Source organism: Pristis pectinata, chromosome 25, assembly GCF_009764475.1.
Source record: "Pristis pectinata isolate sPriPec2 chromosome 25, sPriPec2.1.pri, whole genome shotgun sequence".
Classification (NCBI taxonomy): domain Eukaryota; kingdom Metazoa; phylum Chordata; class Chondrichthyes; order Rhinopristiformes; family Pristidae; genus Pristis; species Pristis pectinata.
In genome coordinates, this window is record NC_067429.1 from 25,241,682 (window position 1) to 25,257,429 (window position 15,748).

Here is a 15,748-nt window from a genome sequence, read left to right on the forward strand (position 1 = left end):
GGCAGTAGGAAAACAGAAGTACACAGGTTCAAGGCAATTGGCAAAAGAGGTAAAATGGGGGAGAATATACGCCAAAAAGTAAAATAGATGCGGGAAACCTGAAATAAAATGATTTCAGTTATGACATAGTACCTTACCCACTACAAAATATTTATTCCAAAGTTCCATTCGTGAAGACTACTGCAAAAACCATGCTCTTATCTGAAAGTCCTGATGAGGGATCTTGACCCAAAACACTCCCTTCCCCTCTACCGATGTCGCCCGACCCACTGATCCTTGCTTCAGATTCCAGCGTCTGCGGTCTCTTGTGTAACCAATCGATGTAGCCGTTCCTCTTGCTCAGCCAATCGAAAACGGACAGGGGGCGGGGCTTCGGTCTGTCCAATCCGGAGTCAATATTCTCCAGGAAGCAGCCGTGATTGGCGGTCACCTTTCAAGCGAAGGGTTGGCGGCGAGAGGGGACGGGCGGCAATGGCTGAGAACGCTGTAGATCTGGTGCAGGCAGAAGTCGTGGATTTTAAAGTTCCCTCCGGAAACAACAAGACCTTGTTTGTCTGTAACATTCTCCCCAAAGAGTCTGAGGCAGAAATTTATGTGAGTTAGGTGGGGTTGGGGGGAAAGGACGAGGGCTGCGGGGAAAGGTTGGGGGGGAAGGACGAGGGTTGGGGGGGAAGGACGAGGGTTGGGGGGGAAGGACGAGGGTTTGGGGAAAGGTTGGGGGGAAGGACAGGGGTTGGGAGGAAGGACAGGGGTTGGGAGGAAGGACGAGGGTTGGGGGGAGGACGGGGGTTGGGGAGAGGAGGAGGAGGAGGAGGAGGAGGAGGGGGGGTTGGAAGGGAGGAGGAGGGTTTGGGGGGGAGGGAGGGAACTGTAGGAGACTATTACAGCTGATGTTTTCTTTGTTGGTAGGACTGTATTTTCAAAGTTTTCTCTGAACACGGACTCATCTACTTTCTGCGAGTGTGCAGGAATGCTGCTGTAGCTGAACCAGGTTATTATGCTGTTGTCAAATATTATTCAGCGCTGGATGCCAGTAGAGCACAGAAAGCCGCAAACGAGCAGTGTTTATTTCAAGAGATTCCTTTGAAGGTGAGCGGTCATTTTGATATAATTGAGATTTTATACGGATTGTAGCCTCACAAATATTTTAAAAAAGCAGGGCCCGTAAATTCAAAGGCATGGTCCTGTACTTGTCTATGTTATGCGATTGAAACAAATAATTAAATCAACAGAGAAATAAAGGACTGCAGATGCTGGCATCCAGAATCTGCTCTCCCCTCCTCCCCCGCACCTGCCTGTCACTATCTCTTACCTGCATCTCCCTATCACCACCTTGTGCCCACCCCGCCTCCCTCTTTTGTCCACCTTCACTGCTCTGTTTTTTCCCCCCTATATATTGGGCTTCCCCTTTTCCTTTCTTCAGTCCTGAAGAAGGGACTTGACCCAAAATGTTGACAATCTGCTTTTCTCCACGGATGCTGCCTGGCCTGCTGAGTTCCTCCAGCATCTTGTTGCTTTTTCATCTTTGGTTAAATCAACAACCAATCTCAGGTAGTTATCCATCATGCCAGAAATTCAGACACGTTTTCTGAAATGAATAACATTTGTAGGCCTGATTTTTGACCTTTAGCATTGCCTCTTAATTTCTATTTAATTTGAAACATTTTTGTGGAACTTGGACTACATTGTCCCAGGACTGAACTTGTATCAACCACAGCAGGGAGAACCATGTTTTACTGTATTGGATTATGATCCGTATAAGGTAAGTTGCTCACTTAGCTTTGATACTTTTTCTATCCCTACTCCCACTCCACCCCCAATGCCACTCCCAGTGCCACCCCTCCTAAGATCCACACTTGACTACCTTTGGCCATTTACTTGATTTGCTGCACCCAAACCCATGTGGGAGATTTCTCCCACTCAATTCCAGTCCTGTTCTTTGAGCATTCCTCTTCCAGTCCCTGGCCATGATCCTTGGTGAGTGTCCCTTTCCAAGCCTGATCTGTAAGGACATTTCCTGCTTCCGCTTTCCCATCCTTAATAGTGTTACGAATCAGCAACGAAAGAAACACACTGAGTCATGATTCAGTGTTAAAAACTATTTTATTAATCACTACTTATGATAATAAGAAAAATAAAAGTAAAAATGTTAGTATGTTAGAAGTAAAAATGTTAAACTTTGAACATTAACCCCAAAACTAAACTCTTCGTGTGTGTGTGTGTGTGTGGCAAAGTCCCAAACTCCAAGTCCAGGAATGGTTCCTAAAGTTCAGTTCAGCAAGCCGTAAGGTGAAACATGAGCAAAGGCTTCTTCAACAACCACCGTTGTCTGAAGATAAAATGTAGATGTAGAGAGAACATAGAAAGTAATTACGAAATCCAAATGTTCCATGATGGAACCCAAACAACACCTCAGTGTTTACTCGGTAGTGACTTCCTCACCCTGAAAAGCGTCCGAATCGTGGTCGTCCACACAAATACCTGTTTCCTTCTACAGATCAGCAACAAAGTGAACCCCACCGGATAACTTCCAATTTCCATACGTGAATTGCAGTGACAGACACAGTTATTGTTTCTCATCCATCGATAGAGAAACTAGCAGGCTGGCGTGTCTCTCCCTTTTCTGCCTCTCTTTGACTGACTTCTTCAACAACATCATTACGTCCTTTATCTTCTGTTGACGTAAGCACGCCACACACACACACACACACACACACACACACACACACACACACACACACCTCTATCTTGAAGGGACATCCACCAAGTCCGTAACAATAGGTAAACTCCATTCGGGCTCTTGACACCCAGCACTAATTGTGGAAGCTACCACCCTCCTGGACTTCCACTTCTCCCTTTGCTTTGCCCTGCCCTGCCCCATCCATAATTACTCTCTCTCTCCTCTTCTCCCCCCCAAACCTGTCTCCTTCAGCCATGTGACTCTAGGCTGCAATCTGCTCCCTCCATCTGTGGGCCCTCTTCTTTCACAACACTCTCCTGCCTAGATCTGGCCTTAATTACAAGTAGTACATTTTCCATCTGGGAAAAGTGCAACATCATTTCAGTTATGTTTAACATTTTGGGCAGTACTGAAATATGCATGACTCAGATAATCATTCCCACCCTGGTTCAATGCCAATCTAAATCTCTTGTTGTAGCAGAACTTTAAGAGCCAAAGGATTCAAGACTCAACAACTTTACTGCTTATGCCACTCTCTAAATGGGCATTGTTTTGATTTTTTTGGTGTGGTTTCAACGGGCTTCCATAAAGCTTATGTACATCATTTTAATAATTATATCACAGAGAGAACTTCTCAACTTTGTTGCATGTCTACATTACTGAATTTTCAATTCAATTTCTGAAAAATTCACCTGGAATTAAATCAAAATGTGCTCCACTGATTTGTGTCTGCAATGTCATCACCATAAATGACAATTCAGTGGTCCAGTAATAATGTGTGTAATAAAATTGTAAATTTTCTTGTGTATCATGATTGATTTGTTTCTGTATTATGTTAGTCTTGCTTGAGTTAATGGAGCAATGGGAACAGCAGTAGGTCATTTAGTGCCTTGGCCTTTTTGGCTGCTCAGTGGTTTCGAAATAGTTCTGCAAATCCATCTTTTTTGTTTGCTTTGAATAAGCAAAATAGCATCAATTTTGAGAAAACACTTCTTTATATAGTGAGAATATGAAATATACTAAATTTGTTTTTGATACCTGTCGTAGGTATATACTTACAATACATTTGTATCTACCTTTTGCACCAGTTCATCTTTTTCCATTATTGTTTCCTGCATGAACATTTAATTACATCTTTCCTACATTCCCCACTGAATTGCTACTGTGCCATCTGGCACAGAAGTGGCATTGAGGGTGGAAATTTACAAAGGTATTTCGGTGTGTCATTATACTTCAATTGTCAGAATTACTAAGGACAGAATACATGATTTTAAGAATGAATGTTGAATATATTTCACACCATGATCCAGTTACTTCTTTAAGTATTTGCTCCATGATTATTTTAACTGGTTCTTGTGCAGTTGTATAGACTTCTGTCCACACAGCCGTGTTTCCCATCTCATCTATTTTTGTTGCATCGCTGTTTATATGTGTATTCCAAACTGCTCCTTCCTTGTCTATGTAGTCCAGGAAAATTTTAGATAATTGAATATAGCTACTGTTTAATAGTTAATTGAATAATGTTACTGGTTTAACTTTTCTGGTAATTGTGCTATTTTAAATTACAGGAAGAGATCTTCTATTACATGTATGCAATTACCCTTTGCTTGAAAATGGAGAGTTAAGATTTAAAGGTAGTTCTGACAGTGAAAGATCCAGTGAATGTAATGTAATCTAATCCTAATTTTAAAGTCCTTTACATTGCCTTTATGAACGTGCATAATGGAAATGTAAAGATGTTAACATTGTATATTTTTACCTTGTACTGACCTGGAAGAAGTTATTGCAGTTCAGTCATGAGTACAGTCTCAAACATACTATGCAATATATTTCGTCACAATAAAATTTCACTTCCAAGACTGCTGAATGTAATGGTAATGCATTAATTTTGCACAGGTTCGAATGTGCACAAAGCAGCGATCCATGAAAGCCTTTCAAGAGCACCAACTATCTCTGAATAGCTTCAAATGCCAGGAATTGGCTAACTACTATCTTGGTTTCAACAGATGGTCCAGTCACATAATTGGGGTAAGCACAATGGGGATTCTGAACAAGGTAGCATAATTTAAATGCAAATTATAAATTGTAACTCAATTTGCAACTTAACATGTAGGTAATAAAAGTACTCCAGATTATTACACTCTGGAATCTTTTTTAATATTCATTTTCAGAATCAGGGCATTACTGCCAAGGGCAGCATTTATTCTCCATTTCTAACTGCCTTTCAGAAGGTGGTGTTGAACACCTTCTTGAACCACTGCAGTCTCTCAGATTAAGATATTCTGGCTGTGCTGTTGGGTAGCGTGTTCCAAGTTTTTGAGTCTGTTGATGATGGACCAGTGATATATTTCCAAGCTGGGACGGTGTGCAACCTGGAAGGGAACCTGCCTGCTGGCCTTGTCATTCTCAGTGGTAGAGGTCACTAGTTTGGTAGCTGGTGTCAGAGAAGCCTTGGCGAGTAACTACTGTGCATTTTGGAAATAGCGCACACACGCACTGAAAGCCACTGCATCAGGCATTGGTGGGATAATAGTCAAGAGGTCTGCTTGAGTTGTTGCACTGAACTCCTCCAGATAGGTGGAGGGTATTCCATCACACTCTTGACCTGTAGATGCTGGAAAATCCTTGCGGTATCAGGAGGTGAGTCATTTGCCATAGGATGCATGCCTATGATCTGCTCTCATAGCTGCTTTATTAACATGGATGATCTAGATTAGTTTCTGGTCAATGGTTACTCCCGGAAGCTGACGTTGAGGAACTCGGTGATGGTAATACTATTGAATTTAGAAGGCAAGTGGTTACACTCTTATTGGAGATGGTCAATGCCTGGCATTTTAATGGTGTGACTATTACTTGCCATTTACTAGCCCATGTCCGAATGTTGTCTAGGTCTTGCCACATGCAGGCATGGGCCGCTTCACTTTCTGAGGAGTTGTGAATAGAATTGAATGTTGTGAGAACAGCCCCATTTATGCCCTTATGAGAGACAGTGAAAGGCAACTGAGGATGGTTGGGCCTACGACACTGCCCAGAGGAACTACTGTTCTGGTTTTGGCATAATTGTCTTCCAATGACCCCAACAGTCTTCCCTTGTGTGAGGTATGACTGGCACCACTGGAGGGTTTCCCTTTGCCCATTAACTTCAGCCATCAAATGGGAAAGTCCTGTCTGTTAAATAATTAATAAGTCGATAGTTAGGGTATTGAAACTAATTGGCCAATTCATGTTATGTGGAAAACATATTTGTAGTTCTTTACAAAGCACTTGTCCTTATTGGCACCTGGCCCTGCCACCACCCCCCCCCCCCCCCCCCCCCCCCCCATTGCTCCATTTATTCTTTGCTTCACTGTTGCCTACACTCATTGATCTTGTCACATACGATGGAGGGTGGAATTTGTTTTTTTTATATTATTCGAAGGCTAGTTGCCTTCCTAATGTATGCTGAAAACCTAACCCCTACTCAGTCAACAGTGGGACCAAACTGACAACTCATTTCTGAATTTAAAGTGATAAAAGATCAAAACTATCCCGCATGCTGCTTCAGAAATAGTTTTTGTTTTGCATTCTACTCAGCTTTGAGCTTCAGTTCTCTTCTATGCCATCTTTTACCCACTGCTTACTGGAGTTGCTTTACTTTGTTTAAATTACCTGTCTCTACTTCAGCTACTGAAAGCCGGTATTTGTTCATGGCTGGATTTCTCTTGCTGTTATTTTTTTTTAATCTCCATTCTTTATAAACTGCAAGCCTTTTAGAATATTGTAGCTTGTCTTCACCTAGATTACGTTCTACGCCTGTTATCTTATACCTGCCTGGTCCCATTGACTTTCTAAAACCCACAACATCAACACTGCATCACCCTGCTAACAAGACTGAAGCTGTTTTGGTTTGGTGAACTGATCTTTCACATAAGCCAAATGTCAGTTCTCAGACACTTCCTCATACCTCCCTCTGGACTATGACCTTAACACTGAACAGGCTATCACCTCCCAGTCACAAACCTCTTCCTAGGGAGTTCTTCTCTCCACAGTCTTCAGCCTTAGTTTCCTAACCCAGCACATTCACTTCTACCTCCTGCACAAGATCTACAAACAGGACTGTTTAGGCAGACCCGCTGTTTCAGAGTGTTCTTGCACCACTGAACACATTTCTTTCTACCTTGACTCCATTATTTCTCCCTGGTCCAGCCCCTTCTCACTTGCATCAATGACACCTTAGATTCTCTGCACTTTGACAGCTTGTCTCTCCACAGACACGGTCTGATCTGCTGGATATTCCCTACAGATTTACACTTCAGCTTTTACATGTCTCTTTGCTGTTCTTTTCCTTTTTTGCTCATCGCCCTCATTAATCTATCAGCTAAATGGCTTTATCAACAGCTCATCACAATGGCATCCTGACCCCACTCTTTTTATGAAATCCCCTTTGCCCCATGATCTGCAACTTCAAACTAACTTGATTTCTCTCTTTCCCAGAGCTGAAGTATTAAAATTCTTTCTCCACAAATGCTCTGCAATCTGCAGTGTGTTTCTAGCATTTTCTGTTTTTATTTCAGCCTTCCAGCATCTGTAGTTATTTTTACTTTTTCATCAATATCTCATCCACTCTTGTCTCTTCCTTTTTTTTTTAATAATGAATCTGCTGCTCCTGTGAAATCAGATTACTTCCCTGTTCCATCCTCTATCAACATCTGATCTTTCAGTCACTGGTCATGGTGATTTACCCTCTGGAACTTCCTCCTGTGGTACATTTGCTCTTCTATTTCATCCTTTGCCTTTATATTTGATCTTCCTTTCATTGTGCCCTCATTTTCCTTTTAGTCTTGTGGTTGATGCCCAGTAGTAAATCATTATTCATTGGTCTAGCATACTTGGACATCTCTCTACGTCAAACACTTCACCCACATTCAATTTTTTCTGGCAGTCTTGCCCTAAGTTCGGTAGTGACTGATCATAGCAGCTGGTACTATAAAATGAGGAACTAATTCTGCTGCAGCTATGAGTAACAGAAGTAAATGTCTGAATGCCACGTTCTTATAAAAGGGATTTTCAGACTCTTGTTTCTCGTGGAGCAGTCATCAGCTCTTTCTCACTGACCATCTGCTTAATATGAAGTACAAAGGTTTGAACGTTGATGGAAGAAAGTGTTCTCAGTTAGTGCTTTTGGCACTAGCTTCTCCATTGGCAATAAAGATATCACAAATAGTAATAGTCTTGATAAGGAAATTGCTGACAATATCCTAAAATGTGGAATGCCTAGGTTCAATGTTTGATACTGCGTGAATATATGATAATCATTTGCTGCATTTTTTGAGTGTTTACAGATAATGGTTCATGTTTGATAGTGAGGGGTCTGTCCTTGTTATAACCTTCAGTCACCATCTTAATTCTTCCCTTAATTTACAGCTCCAGAAGATTTCTGATGCAGATGGATATGAAGAAAATGCACAAGTGGTGCAGTCACAGAGGAAGAGCATAAAATACTTTTGCATTATGGAAGTTAAGTTCAAAAATTATGATATGTGTAGCAGAGGGATTGGGGTTTCTGCGGAATTTGAAACCCAAGATGTGATGGGTAAGAAACAGCTAGCTTTGAATTGGAAATATTCACTGTAACATCTCAGTATTTCAGATCAGTTCCTCTTAATGTGAGTAAATGGTTTAAATTAGCTTCTGATGACGTTGGTTAAAGAACTAATATTGGTCAGTATAGCTGAAGAACTTTGTTCTTCATTGTGCCATGAATCATTAACATGTACCTGAAAGGACAACGACGTCAGCATCACAGCCATGCATCTACACTCTGCAGAAGCATCTGCCTTAAATTTGCCCTTGGAAGCATGGTCTAAACCTGCCCAAGAATACTACTGGCTGAGGTGATCCAGCACCTACATTGCAAACAGTTTGTTTTTCTAACAACTGGCTTATCATTTATGGTTGTATTGCTTACATACTGTAAAGAATAGTATCAAACCATAAAAGCCATGTGTGCCCTGTTTAATACAAAGCAAACAATGGGCAACGTATGGTAAATATCGGTCCTCATTTGCAATATAAAAAGAAACTTGTATTTTAATAAAATCAGAACAAAGGGGAGTACTTAGAATGGCCTATCATCTGTTCAATGAGGTTATTGTCTTCAGAGGAGATTGGAAGCTGGGAGGTTTTGATAGGGTAGATGGATAAAGACTGTCTCTCCAAGCTCTCAAGTAGGTTAGTTAGATTGGACTATATCAATCATAATATAGATCTTCTGTCAGACTCATGACATCCATATTTACTAGACAGATATGTTGCTTTGATTCTTCCAAATCTAAGGTGTAACTGCCAAGGGTACAGTTCAATACCAGGCTAATACAGTCATTTGGTTCACTGTGGCTGACTTGTCATGAGTTCAAGCCCAACTGTAGTAAGTAACAAGTGATGTAACCTTGACTCCCACATGCTGGAGGTACTGTGTTGTAAGCCCTTCAGAATGCTACTCTCACTAGAGGCTCCCTACCTAAACTGATGAGTGAGGTTTCAAAGAATAAATGTCTGGTTGAATTTGAATGAATATTCTTCAGCCACATCACTATGAAAACAGATTTTAAAAAAAAGTTTTGCTTTAAATTGGTGTCTATGGGATCTTTTATGTGATAGTTGATCTTAAATGTGGCAAGATTTAAACAGGTATTTATTGGCTATAGATGTATTTTGAGGCTTATTGAAGCTGTTTAAATGTAATCATTCTTTCTGATGTGCTTGCAGCAATATACTGCTACCATATGTACTTCTGATCCACTGAACAGTAAATGAAGATCTTTTTTTATTGCAGATCCACTGAATTATGCACTAACAATTGGGAGGACTCAAAAGTCTGCAAAACAGAAAGCTTTAACAGATGCATTCCAGAAGGTGGTCCTTGTTGTCCTGGGTAAAGCCATACACTATCCCAGAGTTGACAACCAAAGCAATATTTACTTTAACACTATAGTGATATGGGTGGAAAACAAACCATTCACCCAGGTCTTGGCTGGAAGAATTAAACTAGACAATTGTGAGGATAGCATAACTTCAATGACCATTCCAAAAATAAAAGCACTAGTTAATTTCTGTGGCTAGCCAGCTTTTATTTTTGTTCCTTTTATAAGTCAAACAGTAAGATAGCATAGAGATACCAACTACATTGAAAGTAAATTTAATATGCCTTTTTTAAAGGGACAAACTAATTGGAGAACTTGTATCAAGTGATACAGAAAGCAAACTAAATGACTGGCATTCTGGAATTCCACCACACTCCAGTCCCTGTGGTGTCTATCATTTACAAGTCCCATGCATAGGTACAGGCAAGACCACAGAAGTGATGGTTAACTTCCTCCTCCTGCACCCACCCTTCAAGCTCCGTCCAATCCCTGTTTCTAAATTATGTTAAAGTGATGCAGTCCTTCTCATAATGGGGCTTCTGAATAAACAATATCATTGACATTTAAATGTTCAATCCCTCCTATGTGATCTGCTTGTTATTTCTGAGGAACCGGGTGGTGAGCATTCATTTGGATTCTCTCCTTGCAGGAAATGGGAAGGTTTCTGTGCAGTGGAGCTTGGAACAGGATGGAATGGACCACTTCACAGAGGAGGAGCTTCAAACACAACTGCAGGTACAATCACTAGGCATATCAATTTGTGACACCTTCAGTCAGATAAAATAGATTTTTTTTTCCAAATGCATATAATTTAATTAAATTATCATTATTTTAAAAAGATTTATGGTTGTTAACCCTCTCACGTAATCTTGCTATTATACAAACCCTTGACGAGACCACATCTGCAATTTTGTGTGTAGTTTTGCTCTCCTTGCCCAAAAAAGGATATCCTTGTTTTAGAGGGAATGCAGTGAAGATTCGCCAGTCTGCTTTCTGGAATGGCTGGTCTGTCATATGAGGAGAAACTAAGGAGGCTAGACCTCTATTCTCTAGAGTTTGGAACATACGTCTTAGATGGTTCAACAGGGTGGAAATGCGAAGGACATCTTCCCCAGATAAGGAGTCTAGAACTAGGGAATCACGTCTCAAAATAAGGGATGGGCCATTTAGGCCTGAAATGAGGAAAAATTTCTTCACCCAGAGGGTAGTGAATATTTGGTATTCTCTATCCTGAAGGGTCATGGAGGCTCAGACTGTATTCAAAATGAAGATTGATAGTTTTCTGTTTATTAAAAGATCATGGAATGAAGAAATATGAGGATAGAAGAGGAAATGAGGATAAAACAGGTACTTGAGCTGCTCAATTGAGATCATGTTGAATGGCAGAGCAGACCTGAAGGACTGAATGGCCTATTCCTGCTTTTGTTACTTTTTTGAGAAAATATACTGATGCTTGGATAGAACCAATTACAGTTCAACTCTGCACATAATTTCTCAAAGGTTACTGCTTTTATACTTTGCAGAAAGCTTAGAATAAAACAATTGAAAGCGTTTTTCTTCACAGGTAAATGACATTTCATGGACTCAGTTTGAACATGATGGTCAGGAAGAAATCCTTTCAGATCTTAGTTTTAATACAGATTCTATAGAAGGAATTGGAGCATGAGGAGCTTCTAAATTCTTTGGACATATCTATTCTAGTGCAACTACGGAGCCAACATTGCTTCTATTTTATGTAAAGTTAACAAAAAGGTGATCCAAAATAGTGACTTGCTTCAAATACAAGGAACATTGATTCACTCAATTTGATCTGACAACTTTTCTTTGGAACTGTGGTATTGAGTGTATTCATTTTAAAAAAAAAACACAGCAATAAATGGTTGACAACTGATTTAAGGGAAAATGCTGGTGCTGCACCATGGCAATGTATTCTCAAGCAATAACTACGTATAGATAACATGTTGTGCTTCTGCACATTTAGAAATAACCTTTTTATATTGGGCCAAAACAAAGTCTAGTGCTGCTGGCCCTTGGACTTGCCTGGTAACCAGTTGGGTTGTGAAATTCCTGGCACTTTGTTGACAACATTGGGAAAACAAATTAATATAACTAATTTGTTTGCTGTAATTGCTGGTTTACTATAACCAGGCACAGAAGCTTCTACTTCCATCACACTGGTACCTTGCTTAGTGCTTGTGAGGAGTCCAGGAACAAGAGAGCTAAAATGGGTCATTATAGCTTTATGTATAAAGAGAAACACTACTGATAATGCTGCTGTGCTCGGAACCTGGCACGTACCCCTGCTTCTCTGCTGAAGCTCTATGGCAAAGAATCATCCAGAGCTCAGTGTGAAGAGGATGTTGGTGAGGGGTGGTTTTGGGTGGGTGGGGTGAGCAGTGCCCTAACTGATGCAATGTGGGGCTCAGGGCTGTACCCTGGTCATTACTATGAACACAGGCCATTGTTGGGGGTTGGCAGCTGCTGCTCCATGACAGCATCCAGATCCTATGGCTTCCTTTGTCACAAGCTTGTTATCTTGGAGAAATCTCTGGGCTGGGAAGAGCTGTGCAGCCAAAAAGTAGAGGTGACAGTTGCTGCAACTGTATCCAATAGATGATACAGGATCCTGGCAGCCTGTCAGTACAGTAAACAGGTGCTGCCAGTTGCCAACAATAGCCCACACTCACTGTACTGGTTAGGGTGCAGTCCTGAGCCCCACATCTTGGGGCCAAGTGGCCACATTACTTGCCCTAGGCCTCAAGCACCCTCTCCACACCAGGCCACAGGTGATTTGTTCCAGGATTGTGATGCAGCAATGTCAAGCAATGCCAGTTTCCCAGCAGCAGGGAGGGCATGGATTTGCACCAAGTTCCTGGCACAACTTGAGCAAATGTTTTTTTTTAAAAAGGTACAGGTTTGTGTAACTCTTGATTGTTCGGACTGCAGGGTACAGAGCACAATAATAAAACAGCACTCTGTGGGTTTGTGTTAAGTGGGGTACCAGTGTATATTTATTTAAAAAAAAATCAGACTGAATTAAGACCTGGAGACATCATATTGCTGTAAATTTATCTGCACATGTCAGCCATTTAGTCTTAAAATAAAGAATTTGCTACATCTTGAGGTGTGGGTGTGATTTCCAGTCACATTGTCAATGTTTTATTTATTAAAATCAACAATTTGCTTTTCATACAGAGCATCCCAAAACCTAGCAGAATTAAAACTTGAGATACTGGGTGCCTCTATGCATTAATGCTTCATTTGTTGACTTTTTAAACTGTTAATGATTGGCCAGTGCTTTAATAGTTTGAACCTAGCGTTGAAAAGTTTTCAGTCTTGTATTTAGATTATAATTCTAGTAAAATGGAGTCACAAGAGACTGCAGATGCTGGAATCTGGAGCAACAAACAAGATACTGGAGGAACTCAGCGGGTCAGGCAGCATCCGTGGAGGGAAATGGACAGTCGACATTTCAGGTTGAAACCCTCCATCTGCCTATCACCCCTCCTCACTTGGATCCATCTGTTGCTTGCTAGCTCTTGCTCGTATCCCTTCCCTTCATATATTTAGATTGGCTATATCCCCTCTATCTTTCAGTCCAGATAAAGGATCTCCACCCAAAACGTTGACTCTATTTCCCTGCCCAGATGCGGCTTGACCCACTGAGTTCCTCCAGCATCTTGCCTATGCTTACAATTTTAGCAATCCTGGCTAAAAAAGGCAATTTACAGTTTATTGGATTTTGTTTTGGGGGGTGGGGGGGGTTACTATGTACTTTCACCCTGTCTATACCCCTCTTGATATTGTATACCTCTATCAGGTCAGCTCTCAATCTCCTACATTCCAGCAAACAAAGTCAGAGTCTATGCAACCTCTCCTTGACTCAGGTCCCCTAGTCCAGGCAACATCCTGGTAAATCTTATCTGCACTCTTTCTAGTTTAATGTCATCTTTCCTATAACAGGGTGACCAAAACTGTACACAATACTCCAAGAGCAGCCTCAGCAACATCTTGTATAACTTCATCATAACTTCCCAACTCCTATACTCAGTGCCCTGACTGATGAAGGCCAGCATGCTAAATGCCTTCTTTACCACCCTATCTACCTGCGATGCCGCTTTCAGCAAACTGCATTTGCACTCCAGGTCCCTCTAATTTAGAATGTCAAGAGGGTATGAACATGCTTGTGTAATAGTGTGAATTTTAATTGCAGACATTTCTATTTGGGAAGAATGCTGCTTTAGTAAAGGCTCTTAAACCATCTCCAGTACTCAATACAATCTGACAAACCTCAACACCACATCGCATTTCAAGAATTTATTTACCTTGTGCCTTAAATATTCAAAGGCTGCTACCACTGCTCTTTGAGGAAGAGAGTTCATTCTTCCGACCTGCTACCTATCTTTGTATAATTGAAATGGAAAGTGTGTAGAGCAGTGTTTTAAGGATGAGCCTGGGATTTTTTAACCTTGGGTATGTCAAGGAAATTGTTGAATTTAATTCGGATGTAATATAAACCAAAATTATGCAGATCCAGATAAGTTATTTATTTAATCAAGACTTGGCAACATCCACTCTCAATGTAGAGCCAATTTGTGATCACAAGCAGTGTCATGTGTCTGCAGCAATCATGGCAAGAATATTGCACAATAATTTTATGCTGATAGTTCCACCAGTTATGTTTATCACACAACTCCCCTCATCTCATTCAATCAGTTTTTTTTTGGCAGGTGGTGAGTGAAACAACATGAGATGTAAATCTACTTGATATCATCCTCATCAATCTATCATGCTATTGTTCATGAATGATTACTGCAGAGCCCATATTGGGAGACAGACAGTCCCCTCTACATACTGAACACAAACATCCCCACTCTTCAATGATGGCAGGACCCAGCATTGAGGCCCGTAGATGAGGCTGACATATTACAACTATCATCAGGCAGTACATGATCCATTTTGGCTTCCACCTGTGATGCTCAGTGTAGGAGTCTTGAATCAATTTGATTTGTTCAACCTGATAAAAGGAAACAGCTGAGGGTACTGGATAAAGTAAAGGATGTAAGGTCAAACAACATTCTATTACCAAAGGTTACATCTAGACTTGTTGCTTCTTGAGTTAAACTGCTCCAGTATGGTTACAGTAATATCATGTACCTGACCAGGTAGGCATTGCCTAGATATATTCATATTGGCTACTTACTGCCCTGTCAATCTACATTGCTATCAAGAGGCACTTGCTCACTTAGTTTTCACAGCACCACTCAGCTCTAGATCTCATTACTCCTTGAGGTAAGGTGAGAGTGACTGCTGTTGATATCAAGGTAGCAGATGACCAAGTGTGGAATCAAGGACCACTGGCAATTGATAGTCACAGATGTAGGATATAAGAAGATGAAGAAAGGGTGAAACAAAATGTTGTGATTGCATTGAACATGAACAGGCTGAACCATTGGATCCACCAGCAAAATCCTGCTTGAGGGTCTTGGGAAGCAGGACAAGATGAGCTGTGCTTTGGTGGGATTGGATGCTATGGAAGAAAGATCTCCAGAGACTAGGTCAATGAGAACATGAGTAACAATGTTTGTTGTTGAGCTTATGATCTATAATTGGTAATGAGGAAGGAGGTGTGGAGCACTGGCATTCAGATATCATTGTTATTGTTCAGCTTATTAGTTGTGAAAATATTTTGCCAGAGAAACTGTACTTGTAACATTTTATTTTTTTTGAAGAAGCTAGAAGGTAAAAGCACATTAGGCAAGTTTTGGACATAAAACTGTGGTATTGGATGATCTTGCACAAAAAGGCAATTGCCTTATAAAATACTCTTTAAAAAAAATTGCCAACTATATTGTAAACTACTCGCCTGTATTAACATTTATCACACCTGCCTGTAAAGAAAATGTTTCCTCCATATCCCCGTAGTTTCTACATTTGGCTGAATATCCAACCTCTCAGTAGCTGATTGCGATGAATCGCCATATACCTGATGCTACAAACCAAGTGGTAGGTCCACTATCTCTTGCCGGTGGTGAGGATGCACAACGTTGCATTTGCAGAGACCTCTCCCATGAGTAGTATTGGGAATGGGGAATGAGATTCCTTACCCCCCACCCACCCCCCACCCCCCTTCTCCCACTGGTCGTGATGGATTGAGTAACCTCCG

The 15,748-nt window shown here is 41.0% G+C and overlaps 1 protein-coding gene across 1 annotated transcript; it reads left to right on the forward strand.

Annotated features, from left to right (window-relative positions):
- The first annotated feature begins 463 nt into the window (after positions 1-463).
- On the forward strand, positions 464-12,704 carry rdm1 (RAD52 motif containing 1). Its single transcript, XM_052038713.1, has 7 exons — positions 464-594; positions 910-1,089; positions 4,577-4,708; positions 8,084-8,252; positions 9,495-9,593; positions 10,232-10,317; positions 11,147-12,704. The coding sequence occupies exons 1-7, from the start codon at positions 472-474 to the stop codon at positions 11,246-11,248; spliced, it is 891 nt and encodes a 296-aa protein (XP_051894673.1). The 5' UTR covers positions 464-471; the 3' UTR covers positions 11,249-12,704.
- The last annotated feature ends 3,044 nt before the right edge of the window (positions 12,705-15,748 follow it).

Coding starts and splice junctions, on each gene's coding strand:
- rdm1 (XM_052038713.1), top strand. CDS start 472: ATGGCTGAGAACGCTGTAGATCTGGTGCAGGCAGAAGTCGTGGATTTT. Junction 4,709..8,083: donor GGTCCAGTCACATAATTGGG/GTAAGCACAATG, acceptor CTTAATTTACAG/CTCCAGAAGATTTCTGATGC. Junction 8,253..9,494: donor TGAAACCCAAGATGTGATGG/GTAAGAAACAGC, acceptor TTTTTATTGCAG/ATCCACTGAATTATGCACTA.